This window comes from Anomaloglossus baeobatrachus, chromosome 12 (genome assembly GCF_048569485.1).
Source record: "Anomaloglossus baeobatrachus isolate aAnoBae1 chromosome 12, aAnoBae1.hap1, whole genome shotgun sequence".
NCBI classification, from domain to species: Eukaryota; Metazoa; Chordata; class Amphibia; order Anura; family Aromobatidae; genus Anomaloglossus; species Anomaloglossus baeobatrachus.
Window position 1 is genome coordinate 134890168 of NC_134364.1, and position 26979 is coordinate 134917146.

The 26979-nt window shown below is 51.9% G+C and overlaps 1 protein-coding gene across 1 annotated transcript in view; it reads left to right on the forward strand.

The window, feature by feature from the left end:
* The window catches only part of VPS39 (VPS39 subunit of HOPS complex), a 184840-nt gene that overhangs the window by 12618 nt on the left and 145243 nt on the right, over nucleotides 1–26979 (forward strand). Inside the window, exons 5-11 of the mRNA XM_075330479.1 lie at nucleotides 27–121; nucleotides 12521–12619; nucleotides 17103–17195; nucleotides 17417–17600; nucleotides 18635–18755; nucleotides 22543–22663; nucleotides 25825–25954. Of these exons, the coding sequence (XP_075186594.1) occupies nucleotides 27–121; nucleotides 12521–12619; nucleotides 17103–17195; nucleotides 17417–17600; nucleotides 18635–18755; nucleotides 22543–22663; nucleotides 25825–25954 (843 nt within the window). The remainder of the gene's footprint in view (nucleotides 1–26; nucleotides 122–12520; nucleotides 12620–17102; nucleotides 17196–17416; nucleotides 17601–18634; nucleotides 18756–22542; nucleotides 22664–25824; nucleotides 25955–26979) is intronic.

The following is a 26979-nucleotide window of genomic DNA, read 5'->3' on the forward strand; positions in this document are numbered from 1 at the left end:
TGTTTGCTTTTTTCCCCTACACACAGATAACAATGTATGTGTCCATGACTTGCTCACCTTCCAACTTATGACCACCATTTCAAAGGCAAAGGGAGCCTCTCTGCTGTCTTGTGATCTGCAGGTGAGTTGGCTTTACTTTAACCCTTCAACAGCTGATTTGCCTTATTTCCACAGTCATTAATGGACTAAATTCTCCATTGCTGCCGCGCTCTGGCCTCACATTGCCCCCCCCCCCTTCCATGCCCTGCTGGTCTCTTACAGCTGGGGTTCAGTTGGGCAAGCTGCGGGCCGTGGTGAGGACATCGGCCCCCTTACTGGTAATTGTGGGCTCTGCTGTGCCCCTTCTCTCACTCACAGATAGATGTCCTTGGTGTGTCCAGACCACAAAAACACAAGCACCCATTATAATACATTTTGTGTCCTATCAAGGCTTCAGTCTTTCTAACTGCCTTTTGCCTCCGCTCTTGCCTCCGCTCTTGCCTCTGCTCTTGCCTCCGCTCTTGCCTCATAGTTCAGCCCTTTTTGTTGAATTTTAAGACCCAGTACCAAGATACAGTGTGGGCTCTCTGCACGTGGGGGGCGGGCTCTCTGCGCGTGGGGGGCGGGCTCTCTGCGCGTGGGGGGCCATTTGTCTAAATGGACGTTCTCTAGGGGGTCATCACGATGACAGTCCTCATCTTTATTTCAGCAGGCATGTGGTAATACACCTCCTACAGCTGTTACTTGTGGTAATACACCTCCTACAGCTGTTACTTGTGGTAATACACCTCCTACAGCTGTTACTTGTGGTAATACACCTCCTGCAGCTGTTACTTGTGGTAATACACCTCCTGCAGCTGTTACTTGTGGTGATACACCTCCTACAGCTGTTACTTGTGGTAATACACCTCCTGCAGCTGTTACTTGTGGTAATACACCTCCTACAGCTGTTACTTGTGGTAATACACCTCCTACAGCTGTTACTTGTGGTAATACACCTCCTACAGCTGTTACTTGTGGTAATACACCTCCTACAGCTGTTACTTGTGGTAATACACCTCCTACAGCTGTTACTTGTGCTAATACACCTCCTACAGCTGTTACTTGTGGTAATACACCACCTACAGCTGTTACTTGTGGTAATACACCTCCTACAGCTGTTACTTGTGGTAATACACCTCCTACAGCTGTTACTTGTGGTAATACACCTCCTACAGCTGTTACACAGCTGTTACTTGTGGTAATACACCTCCTGCAGCTGTTACTTGTGGTAATACACCTCTGTCACAAACCACCGGGGGGGGTCACTCAGAAATCCCCCGCGCTGGCTACCAGTACGTCACAATCGGGGGGTAACAAGTGGGGGTCACCCCTCCTTTATACCTCCCGACCGACAGACAGAGCACGTGACGCGCTCTCTAGCGCCCCTCTTATAGTCAGGCCAATTATGGAATTGCCCGACCATAAGCAAGGAGGCCGCTATACTACTTATGCCGATTATTGAAGGGTCCCCGGTGAGAGTAAGGTATATATTCCCCCGACCTCCGCGGGCGGAATATATAAAATCTCCCCGAATCTCACTGGCCTCCCCACAATAATCCTTGGCACAATTCGCTGCCACCAACCGATTTACGGTAACTATTAGCCGAACACACAGACGTGGGATTCAAGATCGAGATAACAGAACAGCCCAAGATTAATTATATAATTTAATCAGCCTAAAGCACACTAGAAACTACAATATATACAATAGGGAATCTACAGAATATACATATGTCAGAGTACAGTTACAGATAAAGCATGGTTTACAAACAGGTATACACAGTTCCAGCAGTTACCTTGTTGCGTCTGGCCACAGGGGGGCGCTGTACCCAGGTTTCTAGGATCCTTCCCACAGATGTTTCCTACACGTGCCCCCAGCGAAAAGAACACTGGAAAATGGCCGAAGTAGGGTTATCAACCTGGGCAAATCCAGGTCCCCTCCTACCTTCGTGACCTCAGAGGGAGCACTGCTCCACCCCTGGCTGGAGTTATGGACAAAATCCACAACATGGAATATGGCCATAACTTGGCCTGGGAGCGTCGTAGGCGGACGCCAATGCTCTCATTGTGACAGTTATGAATTTAGCTACAGAATGAGAGGTTTCATGACTTGTCTACTAGTTCCACATTGGCTGATATCACGCCTGGGGTATTTCCCAAGCTCCCGCTCCCATAAAAAAGGTGTGCCAGCATCGTCCGCATGCGAAAACACCATTTTTATGGTTGCCGTATTTATCGGAAATATGGCTTGCGAGATATGAACCATTTTTTACTGGAGTCGTTCTGTCTGGCTAGTTCCAGAGCCTTATAATGAGATACAACTCTTGTTACAGGGTGACGGCAGGGAGTCATCCTGTGTCCTTTGTTCCCACATCACCTAATTTCCATATCACAGGAGATGGCCATGGGATGGGTTGCTAAACAAGTTGTGTGAAGGAAAGGGGGGGTGACACCAGGAGAGGGCTTCTTGACATAACTTGAATATCATGATTTATCGTCATATCTCCGGATTTACCTCACACCTCCCCCCTTTTGAGGGCGCTAGGGGGCAGCACACTCCGGTGTTCCCCCGTGCGCCCGTCCGCGACCTCTCCTTGTCGGGACAGCCCGTCTGCGTTACCGTGGTCACGGCCCCTTTTGTGGCGAATGGTGAAGTTGTATTGCTGGAGCGCAAGGCTCCATCGCAACAATCGCCCATTCGTCCCAGAGACGGTGTGCAACCAGCTGAGGGGATTGTGGTCCGTCTCCACGATGAAGTGGCGCCCGTATAGATAGGGTTGCAGACGCTGCAGGGCCCACACTATGGCCAGGCACTCCTTCTCCATTGTGGAATAGGCCACTTCCCTCGGTAACAGCTTCCTGCTCAGGTACAAGACTGGGTGCTCTTGGCTCGCAGAGTCCACCTGGCTGAGCACCGCACCGAGGCCGAAGTCACTGGCGTCGGTCTGTACTACAAACGGCCGCGTGAAGTCGGCTGCCTGTAGCACGGGCGGGCTGGACAGGGCGTCCTTTAGGGCCCGGAAGGCTGTCTCGCAGTCCATTGTCCAATCGACTGCAGAGGGCAGCTTCTTCTTGGTGAGGTCCGTCAAGGGCTTTGCCAGGCTACTATAGCATGGAACAAACCTCCTATAGTACCCAGCGGTCCCCAAGAAGGACATCACCTGCTTCTTGGTCCTGGGGGTGGGCCAGGATGCGATGGCTTCCACTTTCTCAGGCTCGGGCTTCAGTGTTCTCCCACCTACCCGGTGACCGAGGTACTGGACCTCGCTCATGGCCAGCTGACACTTTCCCGGCTTGATGGTCAAACCTGCCCGGTGGATCCGCCTGAGCACCTGTGCTAGATGCTCTAGGTGGTCCTCCCAGGTGGGACTGAAGACGGCAATGTCATCCAGGTACGCGGCCGCGTACCCTTCAAGTCCCTTGAGCAGGGTGTTGACCATCCGCTGGAAAGTGGCAGGGGCATTCCTCATCCCGAATGGCATCACCGTGGACTCGTACAGTCCAAATGGGGCAATAAAGGCAGAGCGTTCCCTGGCCTTGCGAGTCAGGGGGATCTGCCAATATCCCCGGCTCAGATCCATGATGGTCAGGTACTGAGCCCCGGCCAACTGATCGAGCAGGTCATCGATGCGTGGCATTGGGTACGCATCGGCGACCGTGACCGCATTGAGCCCCCTGTAGTCCACGCAGAACCGAGTGGTTCGGTCCTTCTTAGGGACGAGGACTACAGGCGAGGCCCAAGCGCTGTTGGATGCCTGGATCACCCCCAGCTTCAGCATCTCGTCAATCTCCTGGCGCATGTGTTGCTGCACCTCCAGGGAGACCCGATATGCTGAACGCCGGATCGGGGGATGATCCCCAGTGTCCACGTGATGGACAGCCAAGTCAGTCCTTCCGGGCTGGTTGGTAAACAACCCCCGGAAGGGGAGGAGGGTGGCCCACAGCTGGGACCGTTGGTCTTCCAAGAGCTGGTGGCCAACCTCCACATCCTCAATGGATCCGCCTGCCCTAACCTGGGCTAGCATATCCAAGAGGGTTTCCGCTTCTCCCTCCTCGGGCAGGTTGCACACGGGGAGCGCACATGCCTCCCGCTCATGATGTGCCTTCATCATGTTCACATGGAAGGGCTTCCGCCTTCCACGGGCAGGGTCCAGGGTGACCAGGTACGTTACAGGGTTGAGCTGCTGGTACACGAGGTATGGGCCTTCCCAGGCTGCCTGAAGCTTGTCCTGTGGTACGGGGACCAGTACCCACACCTTTTGACCCACTTGGTAGGTCCTCTCACAAGCGTTCTGGTCGTACCAACGCTTCTGATCGGCCTGGGCTTGAGCCATATTGTCGTGTACCAGTTGCGTCAAGGCCTGCATTTTGTCCCGGAAGCGCATGACATACTCGATAACCGACACTCCAGGGGTGGCCAAATCCCCTTCCCAAGCCTCTTTCACCAGAGCCAGGGGGCCCCGCACACGTCGCCCGTACAGGAGCTCAAACGGTGAGAATCCTGTTGAGGCCTGTGGAACCTCCCGGTAAGCAAATAACAGGTGTGGGAGATACCGCTCCCAGTCACGCCCATGGGAGTCGACCAACATCTTAAGCATCTGCTTTAAGGTGCCATTAAACCGCTCGCACAGGCCATTAGTCTGTGGATGGTACGGGCTGGCCACCAGATGTCGCACCTGGACTTGCTTACAGAGGGCCTCCATCAGCTGGGACATGAATTGGGTCCCCCGGTCAGTGAGCATTTCCTGGGGAAAACCCACTCGGGAGAAAATCTCCAGCAATGCGGTGGCCACCTTGTCAGCCCGAATGGACGACAAGGCCACTGCTTCTGGGTACCGGGTGGCATAGTCCACTACCGTCAGTAGGAAGCGTTTCCCGGAGCTGCTGGGGATGGCCAGCGGGCCGACCAGATCCACAGCCACCCTCCTGAAAGGCTCATCGATGATTGGCAGAGATACTAGTGGGGCTTTGGGGCGTGGCCCCGCCTTCCCCACTCTCTGACAGGTTTCACACGAACGGCAGTAGGCAGCCACATCGGCCCCCATTTTTGGCCAGTAGAAATGCTGGTTTAACCTGGCCTTGGTCTTAGCGATCCCTAGGTGTCCGGCCATCGGAATCTCATGTGCGATCCGCAACAACTCCGTCCGGAACGGATAGGGTACCACCAACTGTCGGTCCCTGGGCCACGCCTCCGGTGAACCCTGCTGGACCGTGGCCCGGTACAGCCGTCCTTGGTCCCAGACCACTCGCTCCGGGTCCGAGTCCGAGGGAGGCTGTGCCGCCTGCTCCTTAAGAGCTTTCAGGCTGTCGTCAGCTTCTAACGCTGCCTGAAACCCCTGACTAGATGTGGCCAGAATCGACGAGACTGTCACATCTTCAGTCAGTACCCCGGGACCTGTGTCCTGGCCTCCACCTGACTCGGCTGCCACTTGGTCAGAAGGGGAAGAGCTATCGGACCTCCGGGAGGCCCCTTGGCTTCCAGCACTCCCACTGCGGGTGACAGCGGCCACAGCCGCTGCGACCGTGGGTCGTGCCTGCTCCTCCTCCGTTCCTGACCAAGTCGCCGGTTCAGGCAGACCTACCTGGCTTCCTGACACCCCGGTTGTGGGGGAACCATGCACCGAGATCTTACCTGGGAGCACTTCCGCTCCTGGACCGGCCCCAATCTCACCTGCCTGTTCCCCTCCTGCAGCAACAGAACCCCGCTGTGAAATCTCTGGGGACCCCACATTTGCTGTGGTAGCCCCCACCCCACACACTGGTCCTCCCCCTGCAGCACCCTGCTCTCTGCTTATCCCTGCAGAGGGCAACAGATCCCAGCTCACAGGCTGGTTACTTGTAGAGGCATTGTCACACCTTTCTCTGACCCCCTCCCCTCCTGTCACAGCTGCAGCTGCGTGTGTGTCTATGGTGTCTGTGCAAGCAGAAATATCAGAGTTCACTCCCTCCTCCCTTACATCATTCATAGATAACACATTAACATTGTCAGGAGTCATGTCAGTACTGGCTGAAGGTTCAGCCCTTGGGGGGGGCCCAAACTGGGAGGTTATCTGCCCCAAATCTGTCCCAAGTAGCACGTTTGCAGGGATCCGATCAGTTACCCCCACCTCCCTCACCCCCCGCCCTGCGCCCCAGTCCACATAAATGTCAGCAACAGGCAGCGCCGGGTCAGTGCCTCCAATCCCGGAGACAGCGAGGGTTTTTCCAGGGATCAAGTCTTGGGGGGACACCATCTCAGGCCGCACCAGAGTCACCTCCGAGGCGCTGTCTCGCAGTCCTATGGTCACAGACCGGCCGACGGTGACAGGTTGGAAGCTGTCCAGGGACCTACCACCACCCCCACCCACACAATACACCTTGGGCGGCCCTTGGGACGGGGACGGAGCCGGGGCCTTGGGACGCTGAGGGCACATGGCCTTGAAGTGTCCAGGTAGGTTGCACTGGTGGCACCGTCTTGGTTCTGCCACGGGCCTGGAGAGGGGAGTTGAGGGGGACACCCCCTGCAGTCTAGGGGCAGGTGGGGCAGTCGCAGAGTTCATCTTACCCCCTCTCCAGGTGCTGCTGGTGGCTGCTCTCCTGGCTTCAGGAGCCCGATTGTTGGTGTAGTCATCGGCCAGGGCAGCTGTAGCCGTGGACCCCTTTGGCTTCTGGTCTCGGATGAACTGGCGGAGATCCTCAGGGCAGTTCCACAAGAGTTGCTCCGTGATGAACAAGTCCAGGATCTCCGGTCCGGTGGAAAGCTGCAGGCCTTGGGTCCAGTGGTCGGCAGCTCGGGCAAGTGCCCGCCTGTGGTCAGCCCAGGAGTCCTTTGGTCCCTTCTGTAGGCTCCGGAACTTCTTGCGGTAGGACTCTGGGGTGAGGTTGTACTGTTGGATCAGGGCCCGCTTGATGGTGTCGTAGCCCTGATCTGCCTCAGCAGGCAAGTCCCCAAGGATATCCAGGGCCTTACCCCTTAAACGGGGGGTCAGGTATTTGGCCCACTGGTCCTTGTCCAGATGGTGCTGCAAGCAAGTCCGTTCAAAAGCAGTCAAGAAAGAGTCCAAGTCTCCATCCTTCTCCAGCACTGGGAAGTCCTCAACACGGACCTTTGGAAGTTTGGTGTCTTGAAGGTCACGTGTGGCTGATGAGGGCTGGAGCTTGGCTAGATGCAGCTGGTAGTCACGGTCTGCCTGTCGCTCCGCAGCCTCACGCTCTGCCTGGCGCTCTTCACGCGCTGCTTGCCGCTCCGCAGCCTCAGCATCACGCGCTGCCTGCCGCTCTGCCCTGCGCTCTGCCAGGAGTTCCTTGTAGCCCTTCTGGTCTCCAGCCTGGAGAAGGGCCATAGGCATTTGAAGAAGGCTATCCGAGCCTCCCAGGCTCGGTGGAATGGCACGTGGTGATCTGCGGCACGCTGCAGAGCTAGGCGATTCACTGTCCCTTTCAGAGCGGAGGGCTGGCATCTGGCTCGTTGAGGAACCTTGGGTGAGCTCCTCCTCATCTTGTCCAGCAGTGCCAGGTTGCGCAATGTCCTCGGCAGAACGGTTTTCTGGCGTCGAGCTCCTGGAGGACTCGTGGGCAACCTCCTCATTGCTGTCCACAGCACCGTCCTCCCTCTCTTCGGCTCCTGCCTTAGCATTGGCCAGTTGCATAGCTCTGCTCCTGGTGCCATCAGCCATTCTTGCAGACTTTTGGTCACTGACACAGAACTGACACCTGATGCCTCCACACACCTTACAGTATCTGCACTCTGACACTCTAGTGTTGAGCTAGTCTGAAGACCCCAGCAGCCACAGCTGCTGCAGGCAGTCTTTAGTGTCTGGGAGTATGGGTCTCACACTCACACACACTATTATCTCGATCCCACCGCTATGCCACCAATATGTCACAAACCACCGGGGGGGTCACTCAGAAATCCCCCGCGCTGGCTACCAGTACGTCACAATCGGGGGGTAACAAGTGGGGGTCACCCCTCCTTTATACCTCCCGACCGACAGACAGAGCACGTGACGCGCTCTCTAGCGCCCCTCTTATAGTCAGGCCAATTATGGAATTGCCCGACCATAAGCAAGGAGGCCGCTATACTACTTATGCCGATTATTGAAGGGTCCCCGGTGAGAGTAAGGTATATATTCCCCCGACCTCCGCGGGCGGAATATATAAAATCTCCCCGAATCTCACTGGCCTCCCCACAATAATCCTTGGCACAATTCGCTGCCACCAACCGATTTACGGTAACTATTAGCCGAACACACAGACATGGGATTCAAGATCGAGATAACAGAACAGCCCAAGATTAATTATATAATTTAATCAGCCTAAAGCACACTAGAAACTACAATATATACAATAGGGAATCTACAGAATATACATATGTCAGAGTACAGTTACAGATAAAGCATGGTTTACAAACAGGCATACACAGTTCCAGCAGTTACCTTGTTGCGTCTGGCCACAGGGGGGCGCTGTACCCAGGTTTCTAGGATCCTTCCCACAGATGTTTCCTACACGTGCCCCCAGCGAAAAGAACACTGGAAAATGACCGAAGTAGGGTTATCAACCTGGGCAAATCCAGGTCCCCTCCTACCTTCGTGACCTCAGAGGGAGCACTGCTCCACCCCTGGCTGGAGTTATGGACAAAATCCACAACATGGAATATGGCCATAACTTGGCCTGGGAGCGTCGTAGGCGGACGCCAATGCTCTCATTGTGACAGTTATGAATTTAGCTACAGAATGAGAGGTTTCATGACTTGTCTACTAGTTCCACATTGGCTGATATCACGCCTGGGGTATTTCCCAAGCTCCCGCTCCCATAAAAAAGGTGTGCCAGCATCGTCCGCATGCGAAAACACCATTTTTATGGTTGCCGTATTTATCGGAAATATGGCTTGCGAGATATGAACCATTTTTTACTGGAGTCGTTCTGTCTGGCTAGTTCCAGAGCCTTATAATGAGATACAACTCTTGTTACAGGGTGACGGCAGGGAGTCATCCTGTGTCCTTTGTTCCCACATCACCTAATTTCCATATCACAGGAGATGGCCATGGGATGGGTTGCTAAACAAGTTGTGTGAAGGAAAGGGGGGGTGACACCAGGAGAGGGCTTCTTGACATAACTTGAATATCATGATTTATCGTCATATCTCCGGATTTACCTCACAACCTCCTACAGCTGTTACTTGTGGTAATACACCTCCTACAGCTGTTACTTGTGGTAATACACCTCCTGCAGCTGTTACTTGTGGTAATACACCTCCTGCAGCTGTTACTTGTGGTAATACACCTCCTGCAGCTGTTACTTGTGGTAATACACCTCCTGCAGCTGTTACATGTGGTAATACACCTTCTGCAGCTGTTACTTGTGGTAATACACCTCCTACAGCTGTTACTTGTGGTAATACACCTCCTGCAGCTGTTACTTGTGGTAATACACCTCCTACAGCTGTTACTTGTGGTAATACACCTCCTGCAGCTGTTACTTGTGGTAATACACCTCCTGCAGCTGTTACTTGTGGTAATACACCTCCTGCAGCTGTTACTTGTGGTAATACACCTCCTGCAGCTGTTACTTGTGGTAATACACCTCCTGCAGCTGGTACTTGTGGTAATACACCTCCTACAGCTGTTACTTGTGGTAATACACCTGCTACAGCTGTTACTTGTGGTAATACACCTCCTACAGCTGTTACTTGTGGTAATACACCTCCTACAGCTGTTACATGTGGTAATACACCTCCTACAGCTGTTACTTGTGGTAATACACCTCCTGCAGCTGTTACTTGTGGTAATACACCTCCTACAGCTGTTACTTGTGGTAATACACCTCCTGCAGCTGTTACTTGTGGTAATACACCTCCTGCAGCTGTTACTTGTGGTAATACACCTCCTGCAGCTGTTACTTGTGGTAATACACCTCCTACAGCTGTTACTTGTGGTAATACACCTCCTGCAGCTGTTACTTGTGGTAATACACCTCCTACAGCTGTTACTTGTGGTAATACACCTCCTGCAGCTGTTACTTGTGGTAATACACCTCCTACAGCTGTTACTTGTGGTAATACACCTCCTGCAGCTGTTACTTGTGGTAATACACCTCCTACAGCTGTTACTTGTGGTAATAAACCTCCTACAGCTGTTACACAGCTGTTACTTGTGGTAATACACCTCCTGCAGCTGTTACTTGTGGTAATACACCTCCTACAGCTGTTACTTGTGGTAATACACCTCCTACAGCTGTTACTTGTGGTAATACACCTCCTACAGCTGTTACTTGTGGTAATACACCTCCTGCAGCTGTTACTTGTGGTAATACACCTCCTGCAGCTGTTACTTGTGGTAATACACCTCCTACAGCTATTACTTGTGGTAATACACCTCCTGCAGCTGTTACTTGTGGTAATACACCTCCTACAGCTGTTACTTGTGGTAATAAACCTCCTACAGCTGTTACACAGCTGTTACTTGTGGTAATACACCTCCTGCAGCTGTTACTTGTGGTAATACACCTCCTACAGCTGTTACTTGTGGTAATACACCTCCTACAGCTGTTACTTGTGGTAAGACACCTCCTGCAGCTGTTACTTGTGGTAATACACCTCCTACAGCTGTTACTTGTGGTAATACACCTCCTACAGCTGTTACTTGTGGTAATACACCTCCTACAGCTGTTACTTGTGGTAATACACCTCCTGCAGCTGTTTCTTGTGGTAATACACCTCCTACAGCTGTTACTTGTGGTAATACACCTCCTACAGCTGTTACTTGTGGTAATACACCTCCTGCAGCTGTTACTTGTGGTAATTCACCTCCTGCAGCTGTTACTTGTGGTAATACACCTCCTACAGCTGTTACTTGTGGTAATACACCTCCTGCAGCTGTTACTTGTGGTAATACACCTCCTGCAGCTGTTACTTGTGGTAATACACCTCCTGCAGCTGTTACTTGTGGTAATACACCTCCTACAGCTGTTACTTGTGGTAATACACCTCCTGCAGCTGTTACTTGTGGTAATACACCTCCTACAGCTGTTACTTGTGGTAATACACCTCCTGCAGCTGTTACTTGTGGTAATACACCTCCTACAGCTGTTACTTGTGGTAATACACCTCCTGCAGCTGTTACTTGTGGTAATACACCTCCTACAGCTGTTACTTGTGGTAATAAACCTCCTACAGCTGTTACACAGCTGTTACTTGTGGTAATACACCTCCTGCAGCTGTTACTTGTGGTAATACACCTCCTACAGCTGTTACTTGTGGTAATACACCTCCTACAGCTGTTACTTGTGGTAATACACCTCCTGCAGCTGTTACTTGTGGTAATACACCTCCTGCAGCTGTTACTTGTGGTAATACACCTCCTACAGCTGTTACTTGTGGTAATACACCTCCTGCAGCTGTTACTTGTGGTAATACACCTCCTGCAGCTGTTACTTGTGGTAATACACCTCCTACAGCTATTACTTGTGGTAATACACCTCCTGCAGCTGTTACTTGTGGTAATACACCTCCTACAGCTGTTACTTGTGGTAATAAACCTCCTACAGCTGTTACACAGCTGTTACTTGTGGTAATACACCTCCTGCAGCTGTTACTTGTGGTAATACACCTCCTACAGCTGTTACTTGTGGTAATACACCTCCTACAGCTGTTACTTGTGGTAAGACACCTCCTGCAGCTGTTACTTGTGGTAATACACCTCCTACAGCTGTTACTTGTGGTAATACACCTCCTACAGCTGTTACTTGTGGTAATACACCTCCTACAGCTGTTACTTGTGGTAATACACCTCCTGCAGCTGTTTCTTGTGGTAATACACCTCCTACAGCTGTTACTTGTGGTAATAAACCTCCTACAGCTGTTACTTGTGGTAATACACCTCCTACAGCTGTTACTTGTGGTAATACACCTCCTGCAGCTGTTACTTGTGGTAATACACCTCCTGCAGCTGTTACTTGTGGTAATACACCTCCTGCAGCTGTTACTTGTGGTAATACACCTCCTGCAGCTGTTACTTGTGGTAATACACCTCCTACAGCTGTTACTTGTGGTAATACACCTCCTGCAGCTGTTACTTGTGGTGATACACCTCCTACAGCTATTACTTGTGGTAATACACCTCCTACAGCTGTTACTTGTGGTAATACACCTCCTACAGCTGTTACTTGTGGTAATACACCTCCTGCAGCTGTTACTTGTGGTAATACACCTCCTGCAGCTGTTACTTGTGGTGATACACCTCCTACAGCTGTTACTTGTGGTAATACACCTCCTACAGCTGTTACTTGTGGTGATACACCTCCTGCAGCTGTTACTTGTGGTGATACACCTCCTACAGCTGTTACTTGTGGTAATACACCTCCTACAGCTATTACTTGTGGTGATACACCTCCTACAGCTATTACTTGTGGTAATACACCTCCTGCAGCTGTTACTTGTGGCTTTCCTCAGTGTCACCTGTAGTGTATGATGTGCATTCGGCTGGTTTAGAGTTTGGTCTCCTCTCCTGTTTTTGTTTCCCAGCACACTAAGACTGGTGAAGAAACGCTGAAGATGTGTGTGGCCGTGCGCAGAAAACTGCAGCTTTACTACTGGAAGGATCGATCATTTCACGAACTGCAGGTGATTACGACCCCGGGGAGGAGACAGAAGGTGACCCGAAAGCAGAACGTCTCCTCGTTTCCTGCGTCAGTGGTGTCACACCACCAGCTGTGTAATGTGTATCAGAGGTGTATCAGAGGATGGGGTCTGCTTCTGTCATCTCATCAGCCATTATCACACTTCTCACTCCTGAGCTCAGTGCTGTATTCAGTGAGGACTGCCCCATTACTGAGAGATGAAAGCCTATGATGACAGGAGGAGGGTGGGGGGCTAAAGGAGGGGCTGGGTGGGGGGCTGAGGGAGGGGCTGGAGGGCTGAAGGAGGGGCTGGATGGGGGCTGAGGGAGGGGCTGGGGGGCTGAAGGAGGGGCTGGGTGGGGGGCTAAAGGAGGGGCTGGGTGGGGGGCTGAGGGAGGGGCTGGGGGGCTGAGGGAGGGGCTGGGGGGCTGAGGGAGGGGCTGGGGGCTGAGGGAGGGGCTGGGGGCTGAGGGAGGGGCTGGAGGGCTGAAGGAGGGGCTGGGTGGGGGACTGAGGGAGGGGCTGGGTGGGGGACTGAGGGAGGGGCTGGGTGGGGGACTGAGGGAGGGGCTGGGTGGGGGACTGAGGGAGGGGCTGGGGGGCTGAGGGAGGGGCTGGGGGGCTGAGGGAGGGGCTGGGGGGCTGAGGGAGGGGATGGCTGGGGGGCTGAGGGAGGGGATGGCTGGGGGGCTGAGGGAGGGGCTGGCTGGGGGGCTGAGGGAGGGGCTGGGGGGCTGAGGGAGGGGCTGGGTGGGGGGCTGAGGGAGGGGCTGGGGGTCTGAAGGAGGGGCTGGGTGGGGGGCTGAGGGAGGGGCTGGGGGGTTGAGGGAGGGGCTGGGGGGTTGAGGGAGGGGCTGGGGAGGGGTTGGGGAGCTGAGGGAGGCGTTGCGGAGCTGAAGGAGGAGCTAGAGGCAGAGCTCCGCCTCTCCTCCCATCACGTACATGGCAGCGGCTTCGCCTCTCCTCCCATCACGTACATGGCAGCGGCTTCTGATGAGATTCTATCTCACTGAATACAGCTCAGTCCTGGCGGAGAGGAGCCATTGTATGTAATGAGATACATTACACCGCTGCTTCCTGTCCTGGGCACTATTGGTGTGTGAGGTGGGGTGTGCGGCCGCCCCTCACTGGGGGTCCGTGTTATGTAGCCATTGTATGTGATGAGATACATTACACCGCTGCTTCCTGTCCTGGGCACTATTGGTGTGTGAGGTGGGGTGTGCGGTCGCCCCTCACTGGGGGTCTGTGTTATGTAGCCATTGCCTGTGATGAGATTACACCGCTGCGTCCTGTCCTGGGCACTATTGATGTGTGAGGTGGGGTGTGCGGCCGCCCCTCACTGGGGGTCCGTGTTATGTAGCCATTGTATGTGATGAGATACATTACACCGCTGCTTCCTGTCCTGGGCACTATTGATGTGTGAGGTGGGGTGTGCGGTCGCCCCTCACTGGGGGTCCGTGTTATGCAGCCATTGCCTGTGATATTACACCGCTGCGTCCTGTCCTGGGCACTATTGATGTGTGAGGTGGGGTGTGCGGTCGCCCCTCACTGGGGGTCCGTGTTATGTAGCCATTGCCTGTGATGAGATTACACCGCTGCGTCCTGTCCTGGGCACTATTGATGTGTGAGGTGGGGTGTGCGGCCGCCCCTCACTGGGGGTCCGTGTTCTGCAGCCATTGCCTGTGATGAGATTACACCGCTGCGTCCTGTCCTGGGCACTATTTATGTGTGAGGTGGGGTGTGCGGCCGCCCCTCACTGGGGGTCCGTGTTATGTAGCCATTGTATGTGATGAGATACATTACACCGCTGCTTCCTGTCCTGGGCACTATTGGTGTGTGAGGTGGGGTGTGCGGCCGCCCCTCACTGGGGGTCTGTGTTATGTAGCCATTGCCTGTGATGAGATTACACCGCTGCTTCCTGTCCTGGGCACTATTGATGTGTGAGGTGGGGTGTGCGGTCGCCCCTCACTGGGGGTCCGTGTTATGCAGCCATTGCCTGTGATATTACACCGCTGCTTCCTGTCCTGGGCACTATTGATGTGTGAGGTGGGGTGTGCGGCCGCCCCTCGCTGGGGGTCCGTGATATGTAGCCATTGCCTGTGATGAGATTACACCGCTGCTTCCTGTCCTGGGCACTATTGGTGTGTGAGGTGGGGTGTGCGGTCGCCCCTCACTGGGGGTCTGTGTTATGTAGCCATTGCCTGTGATATTACACCGCTGCTTCCTGTCCTGGGCACTATTGATGTGTGAGGTGGGGTGTGCGGTCGCCCCTCACTGGGGGTCCGTGTTATGCAGCCATTGCCTGTGATGAGATTACACCGCTGCGTCCTGTCCTGGGCACTATTTATGTGTGAGGTGGGGTGTGCGGTCGCCCCTCACTGGGGGTCCGTGTTATGCAGCCATTGCCTGTGATATTACACCGCTGCGTCCTGTCCTGGGCACTATTGATGTGTGAGGTGGGGTGTGCAGCCGCCCCTCACTGGGGGTCCGTGTTATGCAGCCATTGCCTGTGATATTACACCGCTGCGTCCTGTCCTGGGCACTATTGATGTGTGAGGTGGGGTGTGCGGCCGCCCCTCACTGGGGGTCCGTGTTATGCAGCCATTGCCTGTGATATTACACCGCTGCGTCCTGTCCTGGGCACTATTTATGTGTGAGGTGGGGTGTGCGGCCGCCCCTCACTGGGGGTCCGTGATATGCAGCCATTGCCTGTGATGAGATTACACCGCTGCGTCCTGTCCTGGGCACTATTGATGTGTGAGGTGGGGTGTGCGGCCGCCCCTCACTGGGGGTCCGTGTTATGTAGCCATTGCCTGTGATGAGATTACACCGCTGCGTCCTGTCCTGGGCACTATTGATGTGTGAGGTGGGGTGTGCGGCCGCCCCTCACTGGGGGTCCGTGTTATGTAGCCATTGCCTGTGATGAGATTACACCGCTGCTTCCTGTCCTGGGCACTATTGGTGTGTGAGGTGGGGTGTGCGGCCGCCCCTCACTGGGGGTCCGTGTTATGTAGCCATTGCCTGTGATGAGATTACACCGCTGCTTCCTGTCCTGGGCACTATTGGTGTGTGAGGTGGGGTGTGCGGTCGCCCCTCACTGGGGGTCCGTGTTATGCAGCCATTGCCTGTGATATTACACCGCTGCGTCCTGTCCTGGGCACTATTGGTGTGTGAGGTGGGGTGTGCGGCCGCCCCTCACTGGGGGTCCGTGTTATGTAGCCATTGCCTGTGATGAGATTACACCGCTGCTTCCTGTCCTGGGCACTATTGGTGTGTGAGGTGGGGTGTGCGGCCGCCCCTCACTGGGGGTCCGTGATATGTAGCCATTGCCTGTGATGAGATTACACCGCTGCGTCCTGTCCTGGGCACTATTTATGTGTGAGGTGGGGTGTGCGGCCGCCCCTCACTGGGGGTCCGTGATATGTAGCCATTGCCTGTGATGAGATTACACCGCTGCGTCCTGTCCTGGGCACTATTGATGTGTGAGGTGGGGTGTGCGGTCGCCCCTCACTGGGGGTCCGTGTTATGTAGCCATTGCCTGTGACGAGATTACACCGCTGCGTCCTGTCCTGGGCACTATTGATGTGTGAGGTGGGGTGTGCGGCCGCCCCTCACTGGGGGTCCGTGATATGTAGCCATTGCCTGTGATGAGATTACACCGCTGCGTCCTGTCCTGGGCACTATTGATGTGTGAGGTGGGGTGTGCGGCCGCCCCTCACTGGGGGTCCGTGTTATGGAGCCATTGCCTGTGGTGAGATTACACCGCTGCTTCCTGTCCTGGGCACTATTGGTGTGTGAGGTGGGGTGTGCGGCCGCCCCTCGCTGGGGGTCCGTGTTATGTAGCCATTGCCTGTGATATTACACCGCTGCGTCCTGTCCTGGGCACTATTGATGTGTGAGGTGGGGTGTGCGGCCGCCCCTCGCTGGGGGTCCGTGTTATGTAGCCATTGCCTGTGATATTACACCGCTGCTTCCTGTCCTGGGCACTATTGATGTGTGAGGTGGGGTGTGCGGCCGCCCCTCGCTGGGGGTCCGTGTTATGCAGCCATTGCCTGTGATATTACACCGCTGCGTCCTGTCCTGGGCACTATTGGTGTGTGAGGTGGGGTGTGCGGTCGCCCCTCACTGGGGGTCCGTGTTATGTAGCCATTGCCTGTGATATTACACCGCTGCGTCCTGTCCTGGGCACTATTGATGTGTGAGGTGGGGTGTGCGGCCGCCCCTCACTGGGGGTCCGTGATATGTAGCCATTGCCTGTGATGAGATTACACCGCTGCGTCCTGTCCTGGGCACTATTGATGTGTGAGGTGGGGTGTGCGGCCGCCCCTCGCTGGGGGTCCGTGTTATGTAGCCATTGCCTGTGCTGTGCGCGGTCTCCTGTAGGCGTGCTGGTGACACGCGGTCCCTCTTTGCGGGGTCAGGATGTCACATGTTAGAAGCCATACACGTTATAGCTCTATTTCTATCAGGAATCCCTTTCTTTGTAGGGTGACTTCAGTGTTCCCGATGTTCCCAAGTCAATGGCGTGGTGCGAGAACTCGATATGTGTGGGATTCAAGCGAGACTATTATCTGATCCGGGTAAGATGCCGATGTGCTGCATATTGTGCCCAGTAATACCGATATACCGCTGCTTGTGACACCTGAAGATGGATGTGAACAGGTCCCAACAAGCCGAGGCTCCTGTGTACCTCCTGAGCACCCCCATCACACTGCACGGAGCACAATATTGCTTAGATTGTAAAGATGGGCATTTTTTGGAATCCACGATTAGTTTTTAAATGAAATAACTGTGTTTTCAGGTGGATGGAAAAGGCTCCATTAAGGAACTTTTTCCCACGGGCAAACAGTTGGAGCCCCTGGCCGTGCCTCTGGCCGATGGGAAAGTGGCTGTGGGACAGGACGACCTGACTGTGGTCCTAAATGAAGAGGGCACCTGCACCCCGAAGTGTGCGCTCAACTGGACCGACATCCCCATGGCCATGGGTAAGTGCCGGAGAAAACCCGCCCATTACCAGTGCCTGTAAACCCGGGACACAGGAGGAGCGGTCATCTTACAATGGGATATACAATGGGATATAGCATCCTTATAGGATTCGCCCCTTTCCCAGTTGACGTGGAAGGTTCCCTCGGCCATTGTCTTGTAAAGGGGAAATTTGCAAAGAACTCCATTTTGTGGGTTTGCAGATTTTGGAAGGAGCTGACAGGTAATGTCATATTGTGACTGGAAAGACTCCACAATGGGTGAGAAAGTCCAGCTTCACAATGTGTGAGCACCGCCCCTTCATAAGAGCACCGCCCCTTCATAAGAGCACCGCCCCTTCATAAGAGCACCGCCCCTTCATAAGAGCACCACCCCTTCATAAAGAGCATAGAAATAAAAGGGGGATTCCCATCTCCAAGATCCCATCCCAATATGGAGTAGGTGTAATAATAGGAATATTAGCACATTCCTCCATTGAGAAATGCAGTCTAGTTTCCTGATTCACTGTTACTTACCTCATGTGCAGGGCATTGCAGCTTAGGTATCCATGGTTACAACCTCGCATATAGTAACATTTAGCTGCTAAGGTCCTGCACATAAGGTATGTGAACTATACTACATTTCTAATTGGAGATATTTCCTCATATTGTTATTACACCGGCTACATACTGGGCGAGGATGTTGGCGATGGAAGACCCCTTTAACACTAAATAAAGACCTTATCTCTGGAGCCTTATGGTGGATTTAAAAGCAAATCCTCCGGAGCAGCGCGAATAACATAAGAGCAGGGGCAGGTCCTGAGCAAAGTGTTTGGATGGTCTGATATAGATGTGACATGAACAGAAACAGATGAAATGAGAGGCTGCTGCCGTGGTGCGGGCTCCGGAGGATGCGGCTGCGTCTCCAGCCGGCTTTATTCCATTGTCATACAGTAGCCAGTTCTGCATGTGTTACCATAGTGGTCAGCGCCTGCGCGGCTTTAGCTGTGATTTGTGCATATTGTAATGGTCAGCATGACGTTGTGTCCACATTGCAGAGCACCAGCCCCCATATATCATCGCTGTGCTGCCACGGTACGTGGAGGTGCGGACCTTCGAGCCTCGCCTGCTGGTGCAGAGCATCGAGCTTCAGCGGCCTCGCTTCATTACATCTGGAGGGTGAGAATCTGCTCTTATGTCAGGACGTCTCTGGAGGGGTGTCCATTATTAGTACTATCTGCCTGCTTTACTCCATACACACGGCACATGTATCCACATATTAGTGTAGTGTTACTGCTCTGTGCTATGGAAGGCAATGGAGCGAGGCACCAGACACCAGCTATACACAGCTTGGTTAGGTTTTCTAGTCATGGACAGCCCCTTTAGGTTATAGGTTTGAGTTCCCAATGTGATGTGAATATACAGGGACCCCTAGAACTGCACACTGCTGCGGTACAGCAATCAGCCCCTGCCCCTTTTGTGTCGTGGTGTTGGCAGAGACTCTTTCGGTTTCATATACCATATTTTCCGGCTTGTAAGACAACTGGACATATAAGATGACCCCCAACTTTTCCAGTTAAAAAATCGAGTATAAGCTGACCTGGTAATGAGCACATTGTTTAGTGATGAGCCCATTGTTTAGTAATGTCCCCTGCAGTAATGTGCCCATTGTTTAGTGATGTCCCCTGCAGTAATGTGCCCATTGTTTAGTGATGTCCCCTGCAGTAATGTGCCCATTGTTTAGTGATGTCCCCTGCAGTAATGTGCCCATTGTTTAGTGATGTCCCCTGCAGTAATGTGCCCATTGTTTAGTGATGTCCCCTGCTGTAATGTGCCCATTGTTTAGTGATGTCCCCTGCAGTAATGTGCCCATTGTTTAGTAATGTCCCCTGCAGTAATGTGCCCATTGTTTAGTGATGTCCCCTGCAGTAATGTGCCCATTGTTTAGTAATGTCCCCTGCAGTAATGTGCCCATTCTTTAGTGATGTCCCTTGCAGTAATGAGCCCATTGTTTAGTAATGTCCCCTGCAGTAATGTGCCCATTGTTTCGTGATGTCCCCTGCAAAATGTCCCCATTGTTTAGTGATGTCCCCTGCAGTAATGAGCCCATTGTTTAGTAATGTGGCCTGCAGTAATGAGCCCATTGTTTAGTAATGTGGCCTGCAGTAATGAGCCCATTGTTTAGTAATGTGGCCTGCAGTAATGTGCCCATTGTTTAGTAATGTCCCCTGCAGTAATGTGCCCATTGTTTAGTAATGTCCCCTGCAGTAATGTGCCCATTGTTTAGTAATGTGGCCTGCAGTAATGTGCCCATTGTTTAGTAATGTCCCCTGCAGTAATGTGCCCATTGTTTAGTAATGTCCCCTGCAGTAATGTCCCATTGTTTAGTAATGTCCCCTGCAGTAATGTGCCCATTGTTTAGTAATGTCCCCTGCAGTAATGTCCCATTGTTTAGTAATGTCCCCTGCAGTAATGTGCCCATTGTTTAGTAATGTCCCCTTCAGTAATGTGCCCATTGTTTAGTAATGTCCCCTGCAGTAATGTGCCCATTGTTTAGTAATGTCCCCTGCAGTAATGTGCCCATTGTTTAGTAATGTGGCCTGCAGTAATGTGCCCATTGTTTAGTAATGTCCCCTGCAGTAATGTGCCCATTGTTTAGTAATGTCCCCTGCAGTAATGTGCCCATTGTTTAGTAATGTCCCCTGCAGTAATGTGCCCATTGTTTAGTAATGTCCCCTGCAGTAATGTCCCATTGTTTAGTAATGTCCCCTGCAGTAATGTGCCCATTGTTTAGTAATGTCCCCTTCAGTAATATGCCAATTGTTTAGTAATGTCCCCTGCAGTAATGTGCCCATTGTTTAGTGATGTCCCCTGCATTAATGTGCTCATTGTTTAGTAATGTGGCCTGCAGTAATGTGCCCATTGTTTAGTAATGTGGCATGCAGTAATTGTCCATTGTTTAGTAATGTCCCCTGCAGTAATGTGCCCATTGTTTAGTAATGTGGCCTGCAGTAATGTGCCCATTGTTTAGTAATGTGGCCTGCAGTAATGTGCCCATTGTTTAGTAATGTGGCATGCAGTAATTGTCCATTGTTTAGTAATGTCCCCTGCAGTAATGTGCCCATTGTTTAGTAATGTGGCCTGCAGTAATGTGCCCATTGTTTAGTAATGTGGCCTGCAGTAATGAGCCCATTGTTTAGTAATGTGGCCTGCAGTAATGTGCCCATTGTTTAGTAATGTGGCATGCAGTAATTTGCCCATTGTTTAGTAATGTCCCCTGCAGTAATGTGCCCATTGTTTAGTAATGTCCCCTGCAGTAATGTGCCCATTGTTTAGTAATGTCCCCTGCAGTAATGTGCCCATTGTTTAGTAATGTCCCCTGCAGTAATGTGCCCATTGTTTAGTAATGTCCCCTGCAGTAATGTGCCCATTGTTTAGTAATGTCCCCTGCAGTAATGTGCCCATTGTTTAGTGATGTCCCCTGCATTAATGTGCCCATTGTTTAGTAATGTGGCCTGCAGTAATGAGCCCATTGTTTAGTAATGTGGCCTGCAGTAATGAGCCCATTGTTTAGTAATGTCCCCTGCAGTAATGTGCCCATTGTTTAGTGATGTCCCCTGCATTAATGTGCCCATTGTTTAGTAATGTGGCCTGCAGTAATGAGCCCATTGTTTAGTAATGTGGCCTGCAGTAATGAGCCCATTGTTTAGTAATGTCCCCTGCAGTAATGTTAGACAAAGGAGCAGTTTTTTTTTATTATTTTTATTATTCCGCCATTTATTCTATTCCGGTTGCGCAGTGGTGTACTGGACTGAGGGCTATTGTAGGTTGTAGGCTTGTTGGAAGAGGTGGGTCTTCAGGTTCCTCTTGAAGCGTTCCACGGTAGGTGAGAGTCTGATATGCTGTGGTAGAGCGTTCCAGAGTATGGGGGAGGCACGGGAGGAATCTTGTACGCGATTGTGGGAAGAGGAGATAAGAGAAGAGTAGAGAAGGAGATCTTGTGAGGATCTGAGGTTGCGTGCAGGTAGGTACCGGGAGACTAGGTCACAGATGTAGGGAGGAGACAGGTTGTGCATGGCTTTGTATGCCATAGTTAGTGTTTGAACTGGAGTTGTTGGGTGACGGGAAGCCAGTGAAGGGATTGGCAGAGAGGAGAGGCTGGGGAATAGCGAGGGGAGAGGTGGATTAAGCGGGCCGCAGAGTTCAGGATAGATCGGAGGGGTGCAAGAGTGTTGGAAGGGAGACCACAGAGCAGGAGGTTGCAGTAGTCGAGGCGGGGGATGATAAGGGCATGCACTAATGTTTTTGCTGATTCTTGGTCAAGGAAAGCACGGATACGGGAGATGTTTTTGAGTTGTAATCGGCATGAGGTGAAGAGGGCTTGGATGTGTGGCTTGAAGGATAGAGCAGAGTCGAGGGTCACTCGAAGGCAACGAGCTTGTGAGACTGGGGAGAGTAAGCAACCATCGAGTTTAATGGAAAGGCTTGGTGGAGGGGATGAGTGAGGAGGGGGAAAGACAATGAGCTCTGTTTTGTCCATGTTAAGCTTTAGGAATCGCGCAGAGAAGGATGAAGCAGCAGACAGACATTGTGGGATTCTGGTTAGTAGAGAGGGGATGTCAGGTCCAGAGGTAGATCTGTGTGTCATCGGCATAGAGATGATACTGGAAGCCGTGGTACGCTATGAGCTGTGCCAGGCCGAAGGTGTAGATGGAGAACAGCAGGGGTCCAGCTACATGTTTCTGAGCTGAACAAACTCCTTTATCAGGAAAAACTGATCCATGGCTTTTTTTGCTCCAGTTTTTGGGTTATTTGAACCCCAGCATTTCTCCGTGTCCTCATTGGAGTTTTACTCCTGATGATTCAGCTCTGAAGCGCGTGGATGAAGCTGCTGTCTGGTTGCACACCATCCTCTCCATTGGAGATCTTCCTGATCACAGCATTATGTGATATTCTTTTCTTTCAGATCTAACATCGTGTACGTGGCCAGCAATCACTTTGTCTGGAGGTTGGTTTCCGTCTCCATTGCAACACAAATCCAGCAACTCCTCCAGGACAAGCAGTTTGAGCTGGCCCTACAGCTGGCGGTAAGTGTGGAAATCGTGCTCTGATACATGGTTTACAAAAGACACATGTTCATCTGAGGGATGGAAAGGTGCGAGCACAAGCCCAGGTCATGGCCCGTCGGCCATACAGAGCCATTATTGCTCCACTGTCCCGAGGAGAACTCTCACATTGACCTAAGCACATGCGTCATTGTTTTCTGCAAAAAGAACCCATTCAAGTCTTTTTGAACCCAACAACTGTTCCCGCTGTGACCGGCCCCGGAGGCGGCTGCTCCATAGATTAATGGATCTTATGGGAAAGAATCCGGCCTCCATTGGAGATTGACCTTTCTCCAGGCAGAGGAGTGCCCCTTTATCTTTTGAGGGTTTCTTTTTTCATGAAGCTGCTCTTGACCATACATTTTTGTATGCACCATTTATCTACTTGTACACGTTAATAAGGTCCGCAATTAAATGTCTCTTATTATGTGAAAATACATGTTAGTCTTCAGGGTAAAACGAATCACGCTCCTCAGGATTTTGCGTTGATTCTCGGTGCGTCTTCATTAAATATTTATAGATTTGTAAATCTTGGAGATTACTTAGATCTCTTTGGTTTTCCTAGAAATCATGGTTTGGTTAGAACTTAAGAAGTTTATTTCCATCTTGTTGTATTCGGTGTTGTATTCACTCCCGAGCGCCCGCTAAGGCTATGTGCCCAAGCTGAACTGCTCTATTAAAGAGGTTGCCCACTACTTGTACCACTAGCCCTTCTCAATCTGACGAGTTTCTTCCCTTCAGATGAAACCGCCTATACTCTCCTCCGGTGCTGGCGCCGTTCCACTGGTGTCTGCTCATCTCAATGTGAAAAGGAAAAACTGAAGGAGGAAAAAGGGCAATAGGGTCTTATCCAACTTGCATACAATGGTGATAAGGGAATGTGCTCCACTTATGGGGCTGTGTGACCTGATACAGAGCTGCTGCAGAGTCCACGTAACCGCGAAGCAGATCAGGAACAAAGGAGGTGTGCAGCAAATACTGCACTGCTGAAGATACGACATGAATCCAAGGAAGAGTGAATGAAGGGGGTTATTCTACGTGTCTCCAACTGTCTCCACTTCATCAGGAAATCCACCGATATAACAGGCTACAACAGTAATGCCATCTATAAAGAGCAGCAGGTTTCCAAAAAGAGCGACAAGGAAGAGTGATGGTATGTGGGAAGAGTGATGGTACGTGGGAAGAGTGATGGTACGTGGGAAGAGTGGTGGTACGTGGGAAGAGTGGTGGTACGTGGGAAGAGTGGTGGTACGTGGGAAGAGTGGTGGTACGTGGGAAGAGTGGTGGTACGTGGGAAGAGTGGTGGTACGTGGGAAGAGTGGTGGTACGTGGGAAGAGTGGTGGTACGCGGGAAGAGTGGTGGTACGCGGGAAGAGTGGTGGTACGCGGGACGAGTGGTGGTACGCGGGACGAGTGGTGGTACGCGGGACGAGTGGTGGTACGCGGGACGAGTGGTGGTACGCGGGACGAGTGGTGGTACGCGGGACGAGTGGTGGTACGCGGGACGAGTGGTGGTACGCGGGACGAGTGGTGGTACGCGGGACGAGTGGTGGTACGCGGGACGAGTGGTGGTACGCGGGAAGAGTGGTGGTACGCGGGAAGAGTGGTGGTACGCGGGAAGAGTGGTGGTACGCGGGAAGAGTGGTGGTACGCGGGAAGAGTGGTGGTACGCGGGAAGAGTGGTGGTACGGGGGAAGAGTGGTGGTACGCGGGAAGAGTCGTGGTCCGAGTCGTGGGACGTGGTACGAGTTGTGGGACGTAGGAGGCGCTTAAGGCGATCATAGTCTGTTATACCAATAACACTGTCCTATTATAATTTATTATGTAAAAAAACAGAAATAGACGACTAAAAAATGGCAAGGTAGAAAAAAGAAAAATGGTGAAGGCAGGTGAAAAATTTTTAAAAATAGATTGGAGTCACTAAAGTGGAGCAGAAGCGACCCATGGCCATGAAACGCATGCGGGAAAGGCGAGCTCTGCAGCGAGCGCGGGTCTGGAGACCGGAGGACACCGGTGTTCTGAAACCTTTTTCTGTTTTTTACATAATAAATTGTAATCGTGCAGTGTTCTTTGTGTGACCGGCTGTGATCGCCCTCAGCGCCCCCTTTGTGCTGTGACTCGCTGTCGTGAGGCTTCCTTGTGGCTGCTCTCTATAGATGACATTACTGTTGTACATCAGTGGATTTCCTGCTGATGAAGTGGAGACCACTGGAGACGCGTACAATAACCCCTTCATTCACTCTCCTCGGATTTACGTCAGATCTTCGGCAGCGCAGTATTCGCTCCACATCTGCGTTGTTCCTGATCTGCTTCAGCTTCTTAATGTGTGATCCGCTTGACATCAGGGACAGGGCGGCCATCACTGATTGGCATCAGGACTTGCATGACGTCACAATCCACGTGCACCCCGGGTGAGTGAATGCCGACACCACGGGAGCAGCGCCTGCACCGGAAGTGAGTACAAGTGTTTATCTTTTAACAGGGGCAAATACTCAGATTGACAAGGGGCTGTCCGCATAGTGGGAGAGGACAACACCTTTGAATTGTTTCACAGGAAGACATAATAAACAAGATGATAGAAATGCCAGTGCCAAGGGTTAAATGGGCAGTGCTGGAGCAAAGTGCCAGTGTTTAATTAAAGCCCCCCTCCAGCGTTTTGCTTTATCACCACTCTGGCATGGTGCTATAAACCTAAGTCCCCGGCCCCATCCTATACTGATATCTTCACCTGTATTCATCGTCGCTCCCGTCAGTCTCCCTCAGTTTGTGACATGCTGGCAGCTCCAGTGGTTCATATAGCTCACCGCAGGCCACAACTGAATACAAGTCTATGGAAGCCTCAATCTGGCACTCATACATTGGCATTGAGCTGTTGTGAAGTATCTTCTGACTTCCGGCCAATCAGAAGTTGTGGTCACAAGATAGCGCCGCAGACCGGAGTGATGCCGAAAAAAGGGAAGACCTCAAAGGGCGAGTATAAGATGGGGCAGAGACCTGGCGTTAATAGCACCACCCCAGTGCTGAAAAACAAAACATTCTGCTTCTTGTAGCACTCCCTACAATGACTATATCCTTTTTGCTGTGATCATATTTTGATCTGAAAAGTCTTTTTTCTGATTTACATTTAATTGTTTTGGGGACAGAGGATGAAAGATGACGCCGACAGCGAGAAGCGGCAGCAGATTCACCACATTCAGAACTTGTATGCCTTCAACCTCTTCTGCCAAAAACGTTTTGATGAGTCCATGCAGGTGTTTGCCAAGCTCGGTACCGGTGAGATTCCCCGAAATATTCTGTTCTTGTCATTGATCCTGAAATGTTGTGCTGGAAAACTGCCGCTGAGACTTACTACTCGGCCATGTTCACATGCTGCATTTGTATTTTTCACCCATAGAAAGCCATGATAATGTGTGAAAACACAGCGATGGTTTTGACATTTTTGGTGAATGAAACTAATTTTATTAAACATGTCCTGTATACAAAGCAAATGTCATGTGCACCCAAACATTTCTGCAAAAAATCTTCAAAATGGGTTTTGAATGCAACATTTTTTTACTTACAAGAACAGGTTTTGGCTGCAGAAAAAAGCGCTGTGTGTGAACGTAGCCTTACTGCCTGACTTTTGGACAGTGCAAATTTAGGTCTGATCCATCATTTGCCTTTGCTTCTGTTTTTGTGTGTTTTGTGCCTTTTTGTTTTTAGCAACCAAATGATTATTGTATTTCTGCCTTTTTTGACGTCTGTTTCAGATTTGCTCTCCTGTTTTCTTTTTGATTTCCACTTGGTGGACTGAGATTAGTGCTTCCAGATGTGTTCACCCGAGTCATCAATTGCAACTTTTTAAATAGTCGCAGAATTTTGTGCAGCTGCACATGTAGTTTTAGTGAATTCACCGGCAGCCACAGCTCATCTTATAGATTGGGGTGTGGATGCCAGTAATTTGTGTTCTGTACCTTTTAATTAAGGTCCTGAGTGAGGCGTGCTTACGTTCCATGCAGTACAAAACACGCTTCTCTCTAACCCTCCGGAGTGGAGCATTGCAGTGTGGCTTCTGCAGTAAGTCCACATATCTGCACATTTATTGAGCGCTGCTGTTGCCAGTCGGAATCTGGTTCAGCAGCGCTCAGGATATGTTATAAAAATTTTGGTGGGTGTGTGGGGAGGAAGGAAGAGGAGATAATGACTGCTGGGGAGGGGGAGAGGTGATAATGACTGCTGGGAAGGGGGAGAGGAGATAATGACTGCTGGGGAGGGGGAAGAGGAGATAATGACTCCTGGGGTGGAGGAAGAGGAGATAA